This window comes from Schistocerca piceifrons, chromosome 4 (assembly GCF_021461385.2).
Source record: "Schistocerca piceifrons isolate TAMUIC-IGC-003096 chromosome 4, iqSchPice1.1, whole genome shotgun sequence".
Taxonomy (NCBI): domain Eukaryota; kingdom Metazoa; phylum Arthropoda; class Insecta; order Orthoptera; family Acrididae; genus Schistocerca; species Schistocerca piceifrons.
In genome coordinates, this window is record NC_060141.1 from 720,186,562 (window position 1) to 720,211,349 (window position 24,788).

At 38.7% G+C, this 24,788-nt stretch overlaps 1 protein-coding gene across 2 annotated transcripts in view; it reads left to right on the forward strand.

The window, feature by feature from the left end:
• Window positions 1–24,788, forward strand: part of LOC124795123 (L-serine dehydratase/L-threonine deaminase-like) — a 91,545-nt gene that overhangs the window by 6,029 nt on the left and 60,728 nt on the right. Inside the window, exons 2-3 of one of the 2 annotated variants that reach the window (XM_047258985.1) lie at window positions 6,010–6,260; window positions 23,300–23,467. In XM_047258985.1, the coding sequence (XP_047114941.1) occupies window positions 6,108–6,260; window positions 23,300–23,467 (321 nt within the window). In that variant the 5' untranslated portion in view covers window positions 6,010–6,107. The remainder of the gene's footprint in view (window positions 1–6,009; window positions 6,261–23,299; window positions 23,468–24,788) is intronic. The other variant, XM_047258986.1, reaches the window with a different exon arrangement.

Sequence of the window (24,788 nt, forward strand, 5' to 3'; positions counted from 1 at the left end):
ACACAAAGAGTGGACCCAGTCTCAATCTCTGTGGTATACCTGTAGTTGTTATTCCCCATCCTCAAGATGCAGCTTTATGCGTACACTCCCTAGGTTTCTTAATGGGCAAACTGCATCTTTTCAGTTAGATAGGATGAAAAAAAATGAGACCCATAGTATTTAGTTTCTGTGGGAGAATACTGCGAAGTGTGCAAATCATATGCTTTTGACAAGTCGTAGAAAATACCTCTTGATAGTATTTTGTCAAAATTTTGTTTTATCTGACCTGTGAATTGTAAAATGACATGTTCTGTGGAGAGATTCTTTTTTAAATTCAAACTGAGACTAATTAAGTGTTGTATTTCACAACAGGTAATGTTATAGTTCTTGTGTACATAATGAATTGGATTTGTAACTGAATACATTGCATATATGTGGAGAACAGGTTTTTTAGTAATTTGCTTGAGGTATTATCAGTTCCAAAAGTGTTTTTGGGTTTATGGAGTTACTTACATTCTTAATTTTTTTGGCAGAGCAGGAAGCAATTGTGATTTGCCTACCCCTACATCCATACTCTGCGAGCCACTGTGAAGTGCATGGGAAAGGTCTTCTTTCCATTCCACTCAAGTGTGGATTGCATGAAGAGTGACTGTTTAAACAGCTCTGTGCACAGTGTAATTAATCTAATGTCATCCGCGCGATCCTTATGACAGCAATAGATAGGGGTTCTAGTCTCTTCCTATATGCATTATTTAAAGCTGGTTCTTGAAATTTTGTAAGTCAGTGTCTTTGAGAGAGTTTGTGTCTGTCTTCAAGTGTGTGCCAGTTCAATTTCTTCATCAACCATGTGACATTCTTCCAAGGATTCAGACAAACCTGTGACTATTTGTGATTCTGTTCTCCATGTACATTCAATACCCTCATTTAGTCCTGCTTGGTAACACTCTCACACATGTGAGCAATATTCTAGGATGAGTTGCACTAGTGTTTTGTAAGCAGTCTCCTTGGCAGACTGGTTGCATTGGTTTAGTATTCTAACAATGAACCAGAGTCTACCACCTGCTTTACCAATGATGGAATTTTTGTGCAGTTTTGTTCAGACAGAATTTAATTACAGGTAACTTCATCATGGGAATCCTTAGAGGGAAGATGATGATAGTACTTTCATTAATAAGTGTAGGTGTAGTACTGAGGTAAATTCTTTTCAGAAATCAGGAAATACTGCATCTGCCTGACTCCCGTGACTCTTGGCTTTCAAAATGACATGTGAGAAGAGTGCGAGTTGAGTTTCACATGACCAGTGCTTTCAGAATCCCATCTGGTTAGCGTGGAGGAGGAGCTAAAACTTACTTACAGTGTTCGTTTCACTTACATTGCATAGTGACATTGCACGGTATCCAATGCACTCTGCTGAATGCTAGGATTTATTTTGGCAGATGATACCAATTGATTACTTTTTCCAGTACAGACAATGCCATAATTACTTTTAATGATCTGATTATCATTAATGTTAAAGTTATGTTCTGATTTTTGTATTTATTTGGTGACTGAAGGAAAACTAGAGTGCTGACAGACTGACCTGCAGTGTAGCCAGTGTCCTAAGTTAGGTTGGAATGTGAAAATTTGCTTGTAAGTTGATGAAGCCAATGACTCTCAACACAAAAAAGTTGGTGCCATGGTAGATTGATGTGTAGTGTAGCCTGAGATTGCATTCATTACTGAAGTTAACTTATGTATGTCTTGTCAGATTTTGCCAGCAAATGTGATATAGTGATTAAACTCTAACATAATAGCACAAAATACCAGCTAATTTTATTTACAAGCTATAGGAATTAGTGAGGGAGTATGCTGATTGGCTGCCGAATACCGACTCAAGATTTTTAGCATGTAGTTCCCATCATTCAACACACCAGTTGTTACTGTCATCGGCCCATGATGCAACAGCCGACACTGAATGTGCCCTTTTAGTTGGAGAAGGCCATTCTGTTTGAGACACCTCATTGTGTTTGAGCTCATAATTTATTCTAATATTCTACAACAGACAGGTGTCAAGCATATTGGATGATAGTTTTGTGAGTCACTTCTTCAGCTTTTCGGGCACAGCTTTTCTATTTGAAGGATATGTGGTAGGTAATGGTTAAAATAAGGGCTAAATCAGGTGCAAATTCAGTATAAAATCACAAAGGGAGCTTTGTTCAGTGTCAGATGTTTCTCAAACAACTGTACCACTCATCTGCAGTGGAGCAGGCATTAAATTCGGGAATAACCGTGGATTTTCCATTGTAAAGGAACATTTAAAAACAGAGTTCAGCATTTCTGCCTTTGTTTTGCTATCCTATATTTCAGACCCTGCCTTGGCCATGGACATTGGGCACTAACTTTGGTAGCACTAACAACCTTTACAGGTGACTAGAATTTCCTTTCATTTCAGAGAGATCATACAATAATATTCTGCTACTGTATGCATTCAAACCTGCGCGCATTGCCCTCTTGGCAGCCACTTATATTTTAGTCAGCATCTTTGTTTCTATGGCCCTGTGCTTTGTTTTACTTCTGGTATGCAAATTCAAACTGTTTCTTTAGAATTTTCTTTTTCAGTGATTGCATACCATAACAAGTTCATTGCATCATGAACTGTTCCACTAGTTACATGTCAATCAAGTGCATGGTCAACTATTCTCTTAAACTTGACCATAGTTCTTGTACATGCTCCTGACCAAAGCTAAATGTTTCAAGTTTGTCATTAAAATATTACCCAACTGCCTTTTCATCTAATTTGCTGAATGTATAAAGCTTTCTACTCATTTAAGTTACGATTTGTACTGTCTTAATCATTGTTACTGCAACTAATTTGTGGTCATTGTTACCAGATTCATTGTGGACACCCTCAAAACTGGCAGGGTTATTTGTCAGTTTTAGATCCAATATATTTTCATCATGATTGGGCTTCCAGACTATCTTTCTGGTTAGTTCTCAGAAAAGGCATTTAGTAAATGTTTCAGGGGATGTCTCATCACACTCACCACTTACAAAACTGTAATATCCTATTTGATTGTTGGATGATTAAAGTCTTCCACAATAATTATAGTGTGATTGGGGACCTTTTGTAGTAGTGAACTTTGGTGTTCCTTTACATCTGAAAGTGAGTCTGCTGGTTATGCACACTATTGATACTGAGTCTTGACAAGACAATCTCATATACAGTTCCAAATTCAAACTCTAAGGATCTGCATTTCTTGTCTGCTGTGACACATTTACCATTAGCCTATCCTTTTGACATACACTTAGATTTCCCACAAATACTTTATCTTACTCCTGTCAGTTATATGTTTTAACCAGATTTCCTTACCTAGTACTATGTGAGCACCACTACTTTTCAAGAGCATTTACAGCACTGGCACTTTGTTGTGACTGCTTCAGCAGTTAATCACTAGGATATCAATACTCTTGCATGTAGGAGGCATTTCTATGGATTTTATACTGACACTTCCGTATGCACTACAGTTATCTGTATGTGGACTGGGTGGAGAGTTACTTGATCTATCTGCATTTGGTTAAACCATGTTCCCTCAGTGGCTATGAGACTGGCTTCTACAATATGTGTGTCCCCAGGCATAGACACTGTGTACCTGGTGTTCCTTCCCATCCATTGTTTCCGTTTCCCTGAGGGGTGCCATTCTTTCCAATATGTTTGAACTGCCCATGATTAATAGACCCAAGCCTTTTGTGTTTGTCTCCTCTTGACACAGGACACAGTAGGTTTCCTAACAGGTGAAGTGAGTCTCCTGGCTCAGTTTGACAGTGGAAGATAGCACCTTGAACTTGTTGGTTAGGAGGATATGTATGACACTTTGAGTTCTCCCTGATCCTTATCTCCGTTGCACATTGCACCTAGTCCCACCATTAACACACATCTCAACCAAGTAGACAACTGGTAATAGACACTATACTTGTGGTAAAAAAGACAAGATCCACAAAAAAAGGATAGTAATTCGTTCTCTTTGGTACATGGTTCTCAGGAATCCTCCCAATGTGTCCATTTGCAGTAGCTTCCAATCACTTGCTAACAGTGAGAGTGATTTCCAGCACTCATGAATTTTAAGTAACTCATCTCATGTTCAAGAACAGCATTCGGAATGGGGCTACATTGTGGTTGGTGCACCATAATAGATAACTTCAAAATAATCATGTGGGTTCTCTTTTAATTTATGGATCTTTAAACTAAAGGTATTACCAATTCCTTGAAGAACTGAAACAAGTAGTGTGCAAAATGAGATTTCTTAAGGCAATAGAGAATCCTGGGGGAAAAGTTACCAATTTTTTGAAACTTTTTTTGAAGTTATAGTTGTAACAGACTTGAAATTAGTGGCATTTTGTGATAAATGCAGACAGTATCCAATACTGTTGAAAGGAAAAACTGAGCACTATGTGTTAATTATTGTCTGTGTTGCAGAAACTGTAAATCACAAATGTCAATTCATTTGATACATGTTTTGCATAACACTCTTAACTTCCAAAAATTCTCAAAACTATGCATTTGTTCACATTGATATACACTGATATTCAGGGATAGCTGTTCTTTGAATGAGGGTACTGCTGTAAAATTGTATAGTGTGGCATTGCTTCTTGTATGTATTCTATTGCTTTATCCCTTAAACTGTCCATGCCAGTCTTCTGAGCTACTCACCGGGAAGTGATTATTAGGTATGTTGGCTACCTGGCTCTTATTTATTATTTGACTGTTGTCTTTAATAACCAAGTCCTCACATTCATTAATCAATTTCCTGGTTTCTCTTTTACAGCATTTTTTTTTTTACTTTATTTTAACCAATTTCATCAAATAAAAAGTCCGAATGGTGTCTGCAATTGAGATAATAACATTACATCCATAAAAGATAAGATCACTTGTCACTATAAATGGCACCCTAACTTTTACGCTTGGTATTTATCTGTAACAGTGTTCAAAAAGGTTGATTTCCAGATTGCAGTTACTACATCAGGCTCCAACATGTATGCAACCTTCCCTATGTAACAGATTGAATTGGTTCTTCAGTGCATCAGTGGTAGACAATTTATGTTATTGTAAGCATAGACTTCTGTGGCCATTGTCACAGTCAGCAAAATTCTTCAGGATATTTGAATGCATGGTAAATACGTAAAATTCTGACATTTTGGCCACTGTTGCAGTGGTGTTCCTCAAGATGTTTTGCTGACTACTGAATGAGAAAAAGTTTCGTTCTTATATATTGGTGGAAGAGGCTGTTATCATAATCTGATGAGGATATTGTGAATGAGGAGCAGGGTTGTTTGCCTTATTTCTCCTCAAGGTTAAGTGGCTGTTTCGCTAGTATGCGGGCTACTCAAAATCTGTTTGCTGCATTTGTCTTGGTGTTGTGCCATTGCTGATTCGGTGTGTTAACCTTTTACCTTTCATGTTCAGATATCCTTATGCTAATTGCTAGTCCACACGAAATCAGCTGTGTGTGTGGACTAGTGTATGTAGGTGAGACAGAGCAGTCGATTAGCACATGGACATCTGAATGTTAAGACATATTCATATAAGACAATACACCAAGTCAGCAGTGGCAGAACACCACCACGTGTGTGGCAAATAGCTCATATAGTATTTCAAGAAGCCTAGATACTGGCAAAACTGCCACTCACCTTGAGGAGGAGAATTAAAAATCTGCCAACATGAACAGAGAATATAGTTACAAACTTGCAGTGTCTTGTCTGCCAGTGCTACGGGACACCACCTCCCACAAAGCAAACACATGGGCACATGGGAGGCCATAGGTACACGGAGTACTGGCATGCCTCAGCTGCCACTAGGCAGCAAGTAAATAGCATAATGCCACAACTGCTGCCTGTTTCTCATTCGTCTGTTTCCACCAATGTAGTAGAATAACTTCTCTGGTAGCAAACTATTCACACACTATTCCATATTAATATGAAACAAATAATACTACAGTATGTTAAAAAGCTATGTGTGTTCTCACTTTATGTAGATTTAATTATTTTGCATTGCAGCAATACCCCTTGATATTATAATCTGATAAGCCCTGTAAGTACCTGACGCACTTTGACCACAGTGGTGTTTTACTGGAGCTCACTGAAAGACCACAACTATGTCACCAATAAACCTCCACTGTCAAACACCCTTGAAGAAAGTTGATGTCCTCAGCCAGTATCTGCCAGGTCGTGATGTTTATCTCAAAATGGAGTCTAGCCAAGTGACTGGGTCATTCAAAATGCGGGGCATTGGCTGTAGAGCCCGAAAGGTTAGTGCATTATACTATTGTTAACAGCTAATATTTTGAAGTGAATTTAACATTGTATTATTATTTATAACTTGCATGACAAAATAAAAAAAAATTCTGTACAGCTGGTTTTGTCTTCTTTCTTCTTATATTAGGCTGAGTAGTTTTGTGAGAGTTCTGTCTTGTGTTAAGGGCATTAGCTTTTCCATCTTTTCCATGGTTGTCCCAATGGTCTTTATCCCCTTGACTCACTTGTGACAATCATTTTGCAAGTAAAAGTGTAGTTGCTTTTAATGTATTTATTGATTTTCTTTTACAGACCTGCATATGGTTCCCTATAAACTGCATTTACTATTCAGTTCTTGTTTCTGTGTATCTATCACTGTTTATTTTTGTTTATCCCATCATTATTCTCAGAAACCTTGTTTCTGATGTTTGTTGTTATAACTTGTACCACACTTCCCCCCCACCATCGTAGTCTGGGAAGAAAGTGGACAGTGATCATCAGTGATCAATCAATCAATGACATAATTGTTCCTTTCACCAATGAGTGCAGAATTTGTTTTATGCTTGATTTTCAGTGTAGAAAAATGTGGATGCATCGGGTTATGATGCACATCTCACGCACAAGTTCAGCCGGAAAATGGATATGTCGTGGTTTGGGCCAGTTTTGTGTATGGAAATCAAATGTGTCACACTGTTATAGGTTGATGGACCCTCCTTTCAAGACAAAAATGCATTACTGCCAAGAGACAATTCTTTGAACACCTTCCTCCAGGCATCAGGAAACAACTGAATGGAATGCTCAACAGTATCTGTTGACATAAGTACAATTTTGCCTGCTTGGAACCAGTTGAAACTTGCAGTGCATTGTCACAGATACTCTCCTCACACTCTGGATGACCTGAGGCTGTCAAAGAATGGGTCAGGCTTTAGCAGCTACTTCTCATTCACCTCATGTACAATACAAAACATTGATACTGAATGTTACCCAGCAGCAGATTTTGATGTAGCAATTGATCACTTTTGAATATGTTGGATATTTCCCATCCCCTCTTCCCATTGCCCTTCTCTAAATATGTACCCTGTTTTGTGAAGTACAGTAACTAAAGTATTCCTCTGTATTTCAGTAATTTGTGGAAAAGACTATTCTCAATAGTATTACATGTTTATTATTACATAAATTACATATGTAGTGCCCATTCTTCTCTATTCATTTTCATAACAATCAAATCTATCAAAATTAAAAGTTATTTTGCACTTGTAACCTTGTATGGCTTTATACCATTGTTCTCTCCTCAGTCTCCATTTCCAACAATGGATACATATGAATTTCAGTAGATGCTATTTAGAGATTATTCCACTTCCTTTCAGAATGATCCACAGAAACTCATACTCAACATCACTGAAACTTTCAATTAAATCTATAATAAAATAATTTCTCTCCTGTATTCTTGATGTATTTAAGTGTGTGGGTATGGGCAAACATGTTCCTCTGCAAAAATCTGTTTGCTCTTCTAGTAAGCTATATTATTATTATTATTATTTCCTTCACTTTCTCAGACGTTAAGTCCGGTTAAGAATGGAGTGACGCGGACCTTGATCAAGCGTCACTTCCTTTTAACTGTACGGTATGTGTTATATTGCATTTAGGAACTTTCGGGTAATTGAACATGTATCAATAATTACGGATTTCTGTAGTTGTATATATATGTTTGGATGTAGCTGTATTGCATTGATGTACTGGTGGATATTGTGTGGTATGACTCCTGTAGTTGATAGTATAATTGGTATTATGTCAACTTTATCCTGATGCCACATGTCTTTGACTTACTCAGCCAGTTGGATGTATTTTTCAATTTTTTCTCCTGTTTTCTTTTGTATATTTGTTGTATTGGGTATGGATATTTCGATTAGTTGTGTTAATTTCTTCTTTTTATTGGCGAGTATGATGTCAGGTTTGTTATGTGGCGTTGTTTTATCTGTTATAATGGTTCTGTTCCAGTATAATTTGTATTCATCATTCTCCAGTACATTTTGTGGTGTATACTTGTATGTAGGAACGTGTTGTTTTAAAAGTTTATGTTGTAAGGCAAGCTGTTGATGTATTATTTTTGCGACATTGTCATGTCTTCTGGGGTATTCTGTATTTGCTAGTATTGTACATCCACTTGTGATGTGATCTACTGTTTCTATTTGTTGTTTACATATATAAATTATTATTATTATTATTATTATTATTATTATTATTATTATTGTTATTATTATTATTTTGCTACATTTGTGATCTGCATTTGTGAGATACATTTTATATGTTGTGTACAGTAATTGTGGAAGTTGATGATGATCATCATCATCATAATAATCATCTGTTTGACTTCTGCTACTGGATAAAAACTTCTGACAGAAGTTTTGTTGTACACTGTTGTGTCACATTAATGGGACAAAGAAAGCAGGTGTGGATGTGAAAATTACCGAACTAACAGTTTAATAATTCACGGCTACAAATTACAAACACGAATTCCTTACAGATGAATGGAAAAACTGGTAGAAGCTGACCTTGGGGAAGATCAGTTTGGATTCCGTAGGATTGTTGGAACACGCGAGGCAATACTGACCTTACGACTTATCTTAGAAAATACATTAAGGAAAGGCAAACGTACGTTTATAGCATTTGTAGACTTATAGAAGGCTTTTGACAATGTTGACTGGAATACTCTCTTTCAAATTTTTAACGTGGCAGGGGTAAAATACAGGGAGCGAAGGGCTATTTACAATTTGTACAGAAACCAGATGGCAGTTGTAAGAGTCGAGGGGCATGAGAGGGAAGCAGTGGTTGGGAAGGGAGTGAGACAGGGTTGTAGCCTCTCCCCGGTGTTATTCTATCTGTATATTGAGCAAGCAGTAAATGAAACAAAAGAAAAATTCGGAATAGGTATTAAAATCCATGGATTGTGCTTTGCCGATGACATTGTAATACTGTCAGAGACAGCAAAGGACCTGGAAGAGCAGCTGAACGGAATGGACAGTGTCTTGAAAGGAGGATATAAGATTAACATGAACAAAAGCAAAATGAGGATAATGGAATGTAGTTAAATTAAATCGGGTGATGCTGCAGGAATTAGATTAGGAAATGGGACGCTTAAAGTAGTAAATGAGTTTTGCTATTTGGGCAGCAAAATAACTGATGATGGATGAAGTAGAGAGGATATAAAATGTAGACTGGCAATGGCAAGGAAAGCATTTCTGAAGAAGAGAAATTTGTTAACATCAAGTACAGATTTAAGTGTCAGGAAGGCGTTTGTGAAAGTATTTGTATGGAGTGTAGCCATGTATGGAAGTGAAACGTGGACAATAAATAGTTCAGACAAGAAGTAATAGAAGCTTTTGAAATGTGGTGCTGCAGAAGAATGCTGAAGATTAGATGGGTAGATCACTTAACTAATGAGGAGGTATTGAATAGAACTTGAGAGAAGAGAAATTTGTGGCACAACTTGACTAGAAGAAGGGATCGGTTGGTAGGGCATATTCTGAGGCATCAAGGGATCACCAGTTTAGTATTGGAGGGCAGTGTGGAGGATAAAAATCGTAGAGGGAGGCCAAGAGATGAATACACTAAACAGATTCAGGATGATGTAGGTTGCAGTAGGTACTGGGAGATGAAGAAGCTTGCACAGAATAGAGTAGCATGGAGAGCTGCATCAAACCAGCCTCAGGACTGAAGACCACAACAACAACAACAACAACAACAATGTGACTGCTTATCAAAAGCCTGGACAAACACCTTTTTGCAACATGGACAGATGTGAGACAAGCAGGAAGAGAGTCAGTGAGGTTGTGGAAGTTACCAACAGGGACATGGAGCTATGCTGACTCCAGTCCCGTGGCCAGCTGCAGTAGGTTTCTCAGCTGAAGATCCATAGCATGTAGCCTAATCAAGGTGGTCCCATAGATTCTTGTTTGGGTTTCAATTTAAGGAGTTTCATGGCCAGGGGATTACAGTAAACTTGTCCTGGTGCTCTTCAGACCACCTATGTATACTGAGAGGTGTTTCACACGTTGCATTGTCCTGCTGGTAGATGCCATCGTGCCAAGGAAAAACAAACCGTATGCACGGGTGGACCTGGTCCCCAAGGATAGATGTATACTTGTGTTGATCCATTGTGCCTTCCAGAATTACGTGATCACCCAGGGAATGCCACAAAAACGTATCCCAGACTATAACATTCCTCCCTCCAGCATGGACCACCCCGACGATTGTTGCAGGGTGTTTGCTGTTAGAATTTTCATACCACTGTAGCATAAATCGTGGGTCATCTGTAAAGTCCAGGTGTTGCCAATGAGTGGGTGTCCAGTTGCAGTACTGGCATGCAAATTCTGGCCTTTTGTCACCACAGTCAGCATGTGTGCATAAACCACGCACATGCTGTGGAGACCCATAGACAGCAACGTTCACTGAATGGTGAAACACTGTTGGTAGCCCATTGGTTCATCTGGGCACAGTCAGTTGCACATCTGTTCACCAGTACACTTCTCTGCAACTGTCCATCTAGTTACTGACCTCAACTGCCCTAAGTAACAAAAGTCATCAGTTGGTCCCATAACTTCATTGTTAACTAGTAAAATGTGTTGTCTATTTCCAGATTTCTTCTAATAAGTTATTCCATTCATTAGTAAAATTTATCTGCATTGGAGGCAAATAATGCAGTTTTGTTAAGAGAATGAAAGTGGTTAAGATATTTATCGCTTCTTCATTTTCACGGGCTAAGGGTCTGTAAACTTAATCCAGGGCCTTAAAGAATGATGATCTGGAGGATGGTGATATGGGACCTCCTTACCCAACTCCTCTTTCAGGTCTACCAAGTGAGGTGGTGCAGTTGTTAGGACACTGGATTTCCATTCAGTAGGGCAGTGGTTCACATTCTCATCTGGCCATTTATAGTTAAGTTTTCCACGGTTTCCCTAAATTGCTTAAAGCAAGTGCTGGGATGATCTCTTTAAAAGGGCATAGCTGATTTCCTTTTCCATCCTGTCTTCCCCCCAAGCTTGTGCTTTCTCTCTAAGTGTCTCACAGTTGATGGGAAATTGAACACAAATCTCCTTCCCTCTCTTCCTTCCTTCCCGGATTTTCCATTATTGCAATAATGTCTATTAGAGTTGCAGCATTCCAGTATACATTCTTCAGATATAGTAATTATATACTTTAACAATTTATTAAGACTTCTCTTTTCCTTTTTAAAAAATGAGAGATTGTGTAGCAATGGCGTTTATGTTCTTTTGGTAAGTACAAAATTTGTAAAACAAGTTTAACAAAGATTTTTTTGTATTTAGTGTTGTATGTTTTTTAATTCTAAATTTTTTCTGTGCGTTTCTGAGATTTCCAACCTTTCATATTTTTGAGTACTTGTTCTAGTTTCATTATCTCTATTAATCATTGAAGAGTACCTATCAAAAATTTTCAAATATGGCTGATCCATTAGTTATAAATGGTAAATGAAACAAAGACAAATGACTGAAAATAAAAGGTCATTTAACAGTAATGATCGAATATGAGAGGTCACAAAATAGAAACCCACAAAGTAACATTAATGTTACAAAACAAGAATACAGCGATCTAGCTAGAAAAAGAGGCACAGAGATCAAGTAACACAGTGAAAGTTTCAAGTTCCTCATTGAGATACGATTTTATATATGGGTTACTACTTTGGTAATCATTGTTGCCACAACCGCATCATAGTCACTGACACCAGTTTTGATGTGGACATCCTCATTTTATTTATTTATTTATTTTTGTGTTCCACAGATCCTTGATGCAAGCATATTGCTAGGATGTAGAACGTGTCAGATTATTTCAGAAATAACCATATCTAAATGGTCATGAGACTTACAAACTAAATCATATATAAACAGATACATGAGGTTCAAGTGTTTAAACAACACAATTTGTAATAGTAGTAATGATTACACAAACTAATTATAAGTCTTACATTCTAATATATATAAAAAGCATTCTGTCATGAATTTATATGCCAGTGCTACATAGACAGTTCTTGTAGGAATGGTTAAAATTAAACATATTGTACTAATTTTTACACAGTGTCAAAAAACTCCTGAAAAGAACAGAAAGAACTATTCAAAAGATAAGGTTTCGGTTGTTTTTCTAAATTTGCTCATATCCCCAATGACTAATTTAACAAGAAATGGAAGCATATTGTTTACTTTTATGCTTGAATAATGTACTCCATTCTTAACCATGCTGAGATTTTTTATATCCTTGTGAAGATCATGTTTACTTCAGGTATCATGGTATTCATTGTTTGTTTTGTAAACTGTATGATCATTCTTCACAAAGCAAATTAGTGAAAAAATGTACTGAGATGGCATGGCGAGGATCCTTGACATGGTGAGGATCCCAAACTGTTTGAATAAGTTTCTGCAAGAGCATTTGGGGTGCACTCTAGCCATAATTCTGATGATTTTCTGTGCAATAAAGACTTTGTTTGCCTGTGACTGGTTAGCCCAAAATATGATGCAATATGTCATAAGTGAACGGAAATAGCCTAGCTATGCAGCTTTAATTGTTTCCAAGTCACAAACAGATGAAATTGAGCGAATGGCAAATGCTGCTGAATTTAGTCTTTGAAATAGGTTGTTGATGTGAATTTACCAGTTTAGAGTGTTGTTTGTGTAATCCCAGGAATTTGGAAGACTCATCTCTCAATATTTCTTTATCACCACATTTTATTTCAATATTTTCCCATCTTTGATTAGATTTTTGAAACTGAATTAATTGAGTCTTGTTAGCATTGAGTGACAGACCATTTAAAGTGAACCAATTGGGAGTTTCTTGGAATACAGTGGTCGCAACGTTGTCTAGACTGCAGTTGGGTGTTCTGTCAGACATAATAGTTGTGTTATCAGCAAAGATGGTGAAGTGTGCATTTTGTATTTTAAGGCATAACATATCATTGATAAAGATGAGTAAAAGTAAGGGACCAAGCACCGAGCCCTGTGGCGATCCACATTTTACTGTACCACAATCACAGCAGGCAGGTGCCATTGCAGGATTGTTCAGTACTACCTTTTGCCTTCTGTCATCTAGTTATGACTAGTCACATCTTTACTACACCATTTAATCAATAGTGCCCCACCTTCGTAAATAGAATTTTGTGATCTACACAGTCGAATGCTTTAGACAGACCATAGAAGATACCAACTGGTGACATTTTATTGTTTATGGATTCAAGGAGTTGGTTGACAGATGAGAAAATGGCATTCTCAGTTGAAGTGCCCTTTTGGAATCTAAACTGATTTTTATTATGGTGATCAATGATTCTCTTGAACATTAGTTTCTCTAGGATTTTAGAGAGACTTGTTAACAGTGAAATTGGCTGTAGTTGGAAACTTCAGCTTATCACGTTTTTCAAGCAGTGGTTTCGCAGTTTCGTATTTGACTCTATTAGGGACAGTAACTTGATTTATGGACTCATTAAATATGTGACAGAGGTCAGCTCTATTTGTTGCCATTAGATTCAATCTGTTTCCATCATGAGTGCGGTTCCTAGCTATCTGCTGTTGTAGTTTCCAGAGAAGGCATTTAGTAATGTTTAATAGGCTGTCTTATCGTGCCCATCGCTAACAAAACTGTAATTTTCCCAATTAATTGGTGGATGATTAAAATCTTCACTGATGATTACAGAATGAGTTGGCAACTTACATACAAGTGTACTGGGGTTTTCTCTAAAGTTTTCAGTCACATCAGGAAATGAATCTGGTGGGCAATAGAAGTATCAAATATCATTTTATGCCCACCCCTGATATTAAGTCTTGACCACACAATGTCACATGCAGCTTCAGTTTCTATTTCTGTGGATTTGAGTTTCTAGTCTACTGCAACAAATACACAACCTCCCATTTGTGCATCCTTTCAGTATACACTTAAATTTTCCACAAAAAATGTCACTATCAATTTCAGGTTTCAGCCAGTATTATGTGAGCTTCCCTGCTTTTCAGGAGTGCTTCAAAATTTGGCACTTTGTTGCAAATGTTTTGGCAGTTAATTATTAGGACTTTAATACTCTCACTTGAGGGGGGGCATTTCCATAGGTCTTACACTGATACTTCTGGGTTTCCTACAGCTATTGTTATTAGGATTGGATGGGGAGTCAGTTAAGATTAAAAAACAACCTTATGTGCACCCCACATGTGGTCAGCTACCTGAGTAGCACCCTCTGATGTGTAGTGCACACGTGACCCATTTAGGGGGACGCTTCAGTTCTCAAGCCTATATTGCAAGTGCAGGAATTCACAGACTAGTGTGCCACAGAACCTTTGAAGTCCTTCCACCCGATACAAAACCAATGTGCCACGATGAGTTCTGGGGACACTGCTGCAAATTGTGAGCTTTGTAGAAACTCCATGCACAACACTGGTCCTCTCAACCTTCTCTGCCAATCACCAGAATGATCAAAGTATCACTTCGGAGCCCAGGCGACAGGCATCATTTGTTCCAATATGTCCCACAATCTGCAGTTGGTTGCACCTTGTTCCCCCAGTGGCTGCTGGAAAAGCCTCTTCAACTGCTGGTGCCAGTGCCATAGGGACTCTTAACTTGTGCAAGTTCCACCAGCGCCATGGGCGGCACTGAGGATGAAGACGACTTCTCTTGCAGTGCTGAGGATGGAGATAACAACTTTGCTTCATCCAATTGCTGAATGAGTACAATTCACCAATGACCAGACGACAACGGACAGAAGCCTACTTAGAAGACAGAAGAGCAGCTCTCGCCCACTTGGTTACAGATCATCCTCCAGGGCTGACTTAGGCAGGAAACATTGTTTAGTGATCTCTTGGAAGTGAACAGACAGTTGTCGTAAATTACATTTGCTGTGTACTGTGAAGTTTACCTACGATTATTTGCACTTACCTATTTAGGGGCTTTTTTTAGTGTTATGTTACATGCAGTGTTGCAGACTTCATTATTCAACAAGTCACAAAGATAAGTTAACTCTTTTGTGTGACTGTTACTAATTTGTTGGAATTTTGTAGAACCTTCGTTTTCCTATCCTGTTACCTGACCCTGGGGCATAGTTGTGTAATAGTGGCAGGGGGAAATTGTCTTATCGTTGTATTGCACCAAAAGCCACTTCACGAACTCACAAACTTGGCCTACCATAACAACAGTGGCAACTTGGCCTCCACAGCAGTAGCAACAAGAGTTTACAAAAGATTTAAACTTTGATTTCAAACCTAAAGACGTTGAAAACATGAAATCCAAATTTATTTCACATGCGGAATTATTTACAATTGAGACAGTGAGAGATTAAATAACATGCTTACTGACAGCCTTGAAAGTCAATTGTTTCTTAACAAGGATTTGTTGGTTGTTGTAACTGATGAAATGATGGTGAGTTCTCAACCGTAATGGAAGTTCCAAATGGCGATGAGTTTCTAGGTAGACCATTGGGCCTATCTCAGCTCTTGTTGTAGCTGTTGTATCAGCATATCGATGTAAGGAACTTCGGTAAATCAAACCTTATAATCTCAGTATTCAATATATACAAATGTATAGAACAACGCGATATTGATGTATATAGATACATCAATATGTTGCAGTATAATGAACAAATTTCTACATATCAACATCTCAAAATTTGGTTTATCGACTATTGTGACCTTCAATTTTAGTATGTCAAATTGAGAGATATCAGAAACAACAATACATCGAATATTGAAACTATTTGTTGTCTTGAGTTTAGATACACCGACATAATGTGTTTTAGTATATCGATCTCTCGAATTTCAGCGTATCAATTGATTGAGGTTAAGTCTCTCGAGATGTAGAAGTTCCCAGTAACTGCAACTAAAAGCTCTGTTCATTGGTGACTCCACATTTGATCTATCAAAAGTATATTTTCTGTTCATCAATAACAGATTCAGGCGACCAAACCTACCGAATATTGACAAATTTATTTTCGAGTTGTCTGTGTCTCGAGTCCTGTGTAGTGATTTCTCTTTAGGATGGTTTCTTTTCAACATTTATATACTGATATCTCGAATTCTGGCATATATGTGTCCTAAATTCCTGTTGTTGTTGTTGTTGTTGTTGTTGTTGTTGTGGTCTTCAGTCCTGAGACTGGTTTGATGCAGCTCTCCATGCTACTCTATCCTGTGCAAGCTTCTTCATCTCCCAGTACCTACTGCAACCTACATCCTTCTGAATCTGCTTAGTGTATTGATTTCTTGGTCTCCCTCTACGATTTTTACCCTCCACTGCTAAATTTGTGATCCCTTGATGCCTCAAAACATGTCCTACCAACCGATCCCTTCTTCTACTCAAGTTGTGCCACAAACTTCTCTTCTCCCCAATCCTATTCAATACCTCCTCATTAGTTACGTGATCTACCCACCTTATCTTCAGCATTCTTCTGTAGCACCACATTTCGAAAGCTTCTATTCTCTTCTTGTCCAAACTGGTTATCGTCCATGTTTCACTTCCATACATGGCTACACTCCATACGAATACTTTCAGAAACGACTTCCTGACACTTAAATCTATACTCAATGTTAACAAATTTCTCTTCTTCAGAAACGATTTCCTTGCCATTGCCAGTCTACATTTTATATCCTCTCTACTTCGACCATCATCAGTTATTTTACTCCCTAACTCCTTTACTACTTTAAGTGTCTCATTTCCTAATCTGATCCCCTCAGCATCACCCGATTTAATTTGACTACATTCCATTATCCTCGTTTTGCTTTTGTTGATGTTCATCTTATACCCTCCTTTCAAGACACTGTCCATTCCGTTCAACTGCTCTTCCAAGTCCTTTGCTGTCTCTGACAGAATTACAATGTCATCGGCGAACCTCAAAGTGTTTACTTCTTCTCCATGAATTTTAATACCTACTCCGAATTTTTCTTTTGTTTCCTTTACTGCTTGCTCAATATACAGACTGAATAACATCGGGGAGAGGCTACAACCCTGTCTCACTCCTTTCCCAACCACTGCTTCCCTTTCATGCCCCTCGACTCTTTTAACTGCCATCTGGTTTCTGTACAAATTGTAAATAGCCTTTCGCTCCCTGTATTTTACCCCTGCCACCTTCAGAATTTGAAAGAGAGTATTCCAGTTAACATTGTCAAAAGCTTTCTCTAAGTCTACAAATGCTAGAAACGTAGGTTTGCCTTTTCTTAATCTTTCTTCTAAGATAAGTCGTAAGGTTAGTATTGCCTCACGTGTTCCAACATTTCTACGGAATCCAAACTGATCTTCCCCGAGGTCCGCTTCTACCAGTTTTTCCATTCGTCTGTAAAGAATTCGCATTAGTATTTTGCAGCTGTAACTTATTAAACTGATAGTTCGGTAATTTTCACATCTGTCAACACCTGCTTTCTTTGGGATTGGAATTATTATATTCTTCTTGAAGTCTGTGGGTATTTCGCCTGTCTCCTACATCTTGCTCACCAGATGGTAGAGTTTTGTCATGACTGGCTCTCCCAAGGCCATCAGTAGTTCTAATGGAATGTTGTCTACTCTCGGGGCCTTGTTTCGACTCAGGTCTTTCAGTGCTTTGTCAAACTCTTCACGCAGTATCTTATCTCCCATTTCATCTTCATCTACATCCTCTTCCATTTCCATAATATTGTCCTCAAGTACATTGCCCTTGTATAAACCCTCTATATACTCCTTCTACCTTTCTGCCTTCCCTTCTTTGCTTAGAACTGGGTTGCCATCTGAGCTCTTGATATTCATACAAGTGGTTCTCTTCTCTCCAAAGGTCTCTTTAATTTTCCTGTAGGCAGTATCTATCTTACCCCTAGGGAGACAAGCCTCTACATCCTTACATTTGTCCTCTAGCCATCCCTGCTTAGCCACTTCCTGTCGATCTCATTTTTGAGACGTTTGTATTCCTTTTTGCCTGCTTCATTTACTGCATTTTTATATTTTCTCCTTTCATCAATTAAATTCAATATTTCTTCTGTTACCCAAGGATTTCTATTAGCCCTCGTCTTTTTACTTACTTGATCCTCTGCTGCCTTCACTACTTCATCCCTCAGAGCTACCCATTCTTCTTCTACTGTATTTCTTTCCCCCATTCCTGTCAATTGTTCCCTTATGCTCTCTCTGAAACTCTGTACAACCTCTGGTTCTTTCAGTTTATCCAGGTCCCATCTCCTTAAATTCCCGCCTTTTTGCAGTTTCTTCAGTTTCAATCTGCAGCTCATAACCAATAGATTGTGGTCAGGATCCACATCTGCCCCTGGAAATGTCTTACAATTTAAAACCTGGTTCCTAAATCTCTGTCTTACCATTATATGTAATCTATCTGATACCTTTTAGTATCTCCAGGATTCTTCCAGGTATACAACCTTCTTTCATGATTCTTGAACCAAGTGTTAGCTATGATTAAGTTATGCTCTGTGCAAAATTCTACAAGGTGGCTTTCTCTTTCATTTCTTCCCCCTAATCCATATTCACCTACTATGTTTCCTTCTCTCCTTTTTCCTACTGATGAATTCCAGTCACCATGACTATTAAATTTTCGTCTCCCTTCACTACCTGAATAATTTCTTTTATCTCGTCATACGTTTCATCAATTTCTTCATCATCTGCAGAGCTAGTTTGCATATAAACTTGTACTACTGTAGTAGACATGGGCTTTGTGTCTATCTTGGCCACAATAATGCGTTCACTATGCTGTTTGTAGTAGCTAACCCGCACTCCTATTTTTTTATTCATTATTAAACCTACTCCTGCATTACCCCTATTTGATTTTGTATTTATAACCCTGTAATCACATGACCAAAAGTCTTGTTCCTCCTGCTACCGAACTTCACTAATTCCCACTATATCTAACTTTAACCTATCCATTTCCCTTTTTAAATTTTCTAACCTACCTGCCCGATTAAGGGATCTGACATTCCACGCTCCGATCCGTAGAATGCCAGTTTTCTTTCTCCTGATAACGACGTCCTCTTGGATAGTCCCCGCCCGGAGATCCGAATGGGTGACTATTTTACCTCCGGAATATTTTACCCAAGAGGACGCCATCATCATTTAATCATACAGTAAAACTGCATGTCCTCGGGAAAAATTACGGCTGTAGTTTCCCCTTGCTTTCAGCCGTTCGCAGTACCAGCACAGCAAGGCCGTTTTGGTTAATGTTACAAGGCCAGATCAGTCAATCATCCAGACTGTTGCGCCTGCAACTACTGAAAAGGCTGCTGCCCCTCTTCAGGAACCACATGTTTGTCTGGCCTCTCAACAGATACCCCTCCGTTGTGGTTGCACCTACGGTATGGCCATCTGTATCGCTGAGGCACGCAAGCCTCCCCACCAACGGCAAGGTCCATGGTTCATGGGGGGCCTAAATTCCTATGCATTGTAATTAGATATACCGATGCACTTAATTTCAAAATGCAGATACATGGACAGGAGATATTGGTATACTGTATCTTGTGTAGTTAAATTATGAAATCGATCTGTCTGATTTTGGGATTTCAAGTTTTGAAATATAATCTGTATGTTGAATTTCTATACAGCAAATTTTTGTGTATCGGTTTCTCGAATTTGGTTATTGTGATATCTCGATTTTCGATGTATCAATACCTCATAATTCCATGTGATGAAATAAAATTTTAACAGGGATTATCTGAGCATTTTGAAGTTGAAGATCTGGTAGGAGAACCAAGTCCTGTCTATGTATGTGTATGAGGGTTGGAACTTACATAGTGGTAACTATTTATTCACAACTGATACAAAAGAGTTACATGTTTGCACCTGTTACTGTCCTTCAAAGTAGTCACTAGCATTGTGTAGAACCTGTTGCCAGCGATGTGGAAGGCATAGTATACCGTTAGCAGAGCCTGTTCTGTTGATGGTGCGAATGGAACTGTCTACTGCCTGTCGAATCTCTGGAACAGTTCTGAAGCGAATGCCACGAAGTTGTTCCTTCATCTGTGGAATCAAATCAAAGTCACAATGACTTAAGTCGTAGTACTGTTTGTTTTTGGAGCGTCACCTGTGACCAGCTTTGCGAAAGAAGCAGCAACACTTTCTGCACAATCCACCCATCATTTTGTACAACAATGCACGGGCGCAAACAGCATGAGCTGTGGCTGCTCTGTTTGGTCAATGGGACTGGGAAGTACTGTAGCATCCACCATACACCCCAGACTTAAGTCCTTGTGACTTTGATTTGATTCTAAAGATGAAGGAACCACTTCATGGCATTTGCTTCAGAATTGTTCCAGAGATTTGACAGGCAGTAAATTGCTCCATTCGCACCATCAACAGAACAGGCTCTGCTAACGGTATACTACGCCTTCCACATCGCTGGCAACGGGTTCTACACAATGCTGGTGACTACTTTGAAGGACAGTAACAGGTGCAGACATGTACCGGTAACACTTTTGTATCAGTTGTGAATAAATAATTAGCACAATTTAAGTTCCAACCCTCGTATAACTAGGAAATGGGAGGAAGATAGTTTAAAACTTGACCAGAAAGGTTATATTGCAGATATGCTGAAATGCTTTCATACGTTTGCCTGTACTGCTGTTCGAACACCGATGGAAGGTAGGGTAAAGGTTTGGAATGAGCAGGGCAACACAGTTAAAGTGTCATGTCAAGAACTTGTGGGATGTCTGCCATATATCAGTACTAATACTAGGCCTGACATATCTTAGAGAGAGAGAGAGAGAGAGAGAGAGAGAGAGAGAGAGAGAGACTTTCTGAGATTTATTTTTTTCTGCAACAGTTCCCTGTTGTTAAATTTATATAAATTTATGTATTGCATATATTTAAAAAATGTGTGAATACAAATGGAACATTATTTCAAAATCTCAAAGCAGTTTGTCAAAAACTTTCAGAGAACTGTGATCAGGAATGTCTGTGTGTTCTGTTCACGTACAAATGTACATATTAGTTTCTCAAATCTCCAAAAGTTCCTCATGGACTGCTTTGAAATTCTGACACAACATTGCATTTGAATACTAAAGTGTAAAGTGTAAAGTGTAAAGTGTGTGTTTTTTACACACCTACTGGAACATCATCTGGTATATATGCAATTTACATGTAATAAAAAGGGGAAATTTTATAGAAATGCAAATGCTGGGTTTGTTCGAAATCCATAATCACCAATAGAACTTCACCGATTGCTTTGCAGTTTTGATACAATATTCAATTCTAACACAGGCATATTTTTAGGTCCTAATTCATTAATATATGTGTATTTGTAATACATATAATATATAAATATATGTAAATAATATACAAAGGGAAAACATTCTTACCAAAATATCTCAAAAATGTATCTTTCCAATTTACTTCAGATTTTTACACGCTAGTGTAATAAATGTTTGAAGTAGTGGTGGAAGGAACTGACACCAAAGAATCCTGCTGGGCTGTCCATAAATCCATAAGAGTACAGAGAGGTGGGAGGAGAGGTCTCTTCTGAACAGCATGTTGCAAGACATCCCAGATTGCTCAGTAATGTTCATGTATGGGGAGTTTGGTGGCCAGCAGAAGTTTTTAAACCCAGAAGAGTATTCCTGGAGTAGCTCTGTTGCAAGTCTGGACGTGTGGGGTGTCGCATTGTCCTGCTGGAATTGCGCACATGTATCGGAATACACAATGGATATGGATAGATGCAGGTGATCAGACTGGATGCTTACATATGTATCACCTGTCAGTCGTATGTAGACGTATCAGGGTCCCATATCACTCCAACTACACACACCTGACACCATTACAGAGTGTCCACCAGCTTCAACAATCCCCTGCTGACATGCAGCGTCAGTGGATTCGTGAGGTTGTCTCCATACTCATACATGTTCAATCGCTCTGTAAAATTCAAAATGTGACTCATCCGACCAGGCAACTTGTTTCCAGCCATCAACAGTCCAATGTCAGTGTTGCCAGGCACAGGCGAGACGTAAAGCTTTGTGTCATGCAGTCATCCACGGTACATAAGTGGGCCTTCGGCTACAAAAGCCCATATTGATGATATTTTCGTTGAATGGTTAGCGCGCTGACACTTGTTGATGACTCAGCATTGAAATCTGCAGCAATTTGCAGAAGGGTTGCACTTCTGTCACATTGAATGGTTCTCTTCAGTCATTGTTGGTCCTGTTCTGCCAGAATCTTTTTCCGGCCACAGCAATATCGGAGATTTGATGTTTTACCGGATTCCTGATATTGACGGTACACGTGTGAAATAGTTGTATAGGATAATCCCCACTTCGTCACTGCCTCGGAGATGCTGTGTCCCATGGAAGTTGTATTTATGGGTTGTTGGTTTATGATTAGAATACTGCTACAGAATCTGAATTTATGAGCGATAGATGGACACAGACAGGGAGAGAAGGAGGTTAGGGCATATATATCCAGTTCCCATACATATTAGAAACGAGTGAGTTATCGTTTCTTTCTTTTTCATTTAAAAAGACCGAGCCACAGCAAAGTGTGGTTGGGTAATAGCTAGTTGTAAATTATTGTGTTCTGCTCAATTTATTCCAGAGACATCTCATCTGCAAGCCAATGGTTGCAACAAGCTAATCTGGGGCTAGTCCTTCATTTCATACTTCATTGTATAATATGCCTGTATTTTGTTATAGTTATCAGTGGACTCAAAGGAAATCTGTAATACTAATTTTTATGTAGTGTCTCGTTAATAACTTCCTGTCTCCGAGAGCTTCTGCACTAACAAATAAAGCTGCTGTTGATATAGAAGCATTCACACACCTAACTCAGATGCCTACTTCTGACCCCACAGTACGTTTAATAGATGTACAAATATTTTGTATTGGTAAATAACTGTTTTAATAGAGCGAAACATTCAACTGTTTTGTTTGATAATACAGAATGAATGTTGCACTATATGAATCAAATTACAAATCCAAACAGATTATTTTACGTAGGCTGCCAGATATTATACTGTATTGCACCATATGCTAGCTCTATTCATTTCCAGAATTTGGAAATATTGACACTAATGATTTAGAAAAACTTAAAGTTTTAATTACGATATGTGTGTTGTATCATCCCTATTTTACAGGCAGTGGAGAATGGGTGCACCCATCTGCTCAGCTGTTCAGGAGGAAATGCTGGCCTGGCTACAGCAGAAGCTGCCCGACTGCTCTCAGTACCCTGCACCGTTGTGGTTCCACAAACAACCACCCAGAGAATGATTTCAAGAATCCAGGAGAAAGGTGCCACAGTCATTGTGAGTAATATAGACAGTATTTCTTTCTGTGCTCCAGTAATCCTAATTGATTTCCCTCAAATTTCAATCAGGTACTTTATAGTAACAGTTCTACAGTAGTTGCAAAACTTTCAGTCATGCTTCCTATAATTTGTGGATGAAATACAGTAATAAATTCCCTCCTTATCTTTCAAGGCTCCATATTTCATTTGGCTTATGCCGTAAGTGCCCCTAGGTACAGGGTGGTGGAGGATGTATGTTGTGATGTAAATCGTACTTGGCAAGAAGGTGGGGGGGAGGGGGGGGCGACGCCTGTAAGTAGTTAGCATTGTGGTTTTGGTGTCAAGCCAATATTTTTAAAACATTGGTTCCATTGTCACTGTCCAATCTCTGATTATAACCCGATGCTCGAAATGAATCATTTTACATATCTCGATTTATTCTCATTCCTTTACAGTCAAGACTCCAGTAAATGTTGCAAATGTAATTTTCTCCAAGACCCTGCATTGAAATTAGCAATGTGCTGCAGCTCCGTATGTCTCATTGCTTGCCACAGTGCACCCTACCCTGTGAATCAAGTTTCCAACTATACAAAATGATGACAGACCAACAGATGTTTGTAGGTGATTTCATACAATATATTCATTTTGTGAAGTGCACAACTTTACATTTCTGAACATTTAAAATTTGCCCAATTTGAAATCTTGTCGAGCCTAGACCGGATATTTGTGTAGCTTTTTTGAGATAGCACTTCATTGTATTTAACTTCATCAGCTGCAATAAGTCTGAGTCTATTATCAAAACTAACTGCCAGATGTACAAGGTGAAGCAAATAAAAGTGGTCACAAGAACAGAGCTCTAGGGTACAAAAAAAAAAACAGCAGAGGAAAGGAAATACACTACTAATCTGACTATAGCAGGTGTCGAAAGTGGCCAGCATTCATCTCTTGGCACTTTTGGGCCCTGGTCAGCAAGTTGCTGAAGGCGGATCAAAACTGGACTGCTGGAACTGCTACAGTCTCATCCAGAAATGTTCTGCTCCAGTTCTTGAAGACTATGAGAGCTTGAGGGCTCCCTACACAAAGTAATCGCACTCTGACAGATCAGGTGACCCAGGTGGCCATCTAAGGCTGTGACCAGACTGGCCACTGCTAACAATTCTGTCAGGCGTGAAGATTGTGTAAAGGTCCTCCAAGGTTCAGCTGGTTCTATGGGCAGTTGCTCCATCCTGTTGGAAGTAACTGTAGGTCATTTTCTCCTCCATTAATGTAGCCAGCTGTCCAGGCCACCTTTATTTGCCCCAGGCTGCACAACATAAACTTGACGGGCCCCCAACACCCTT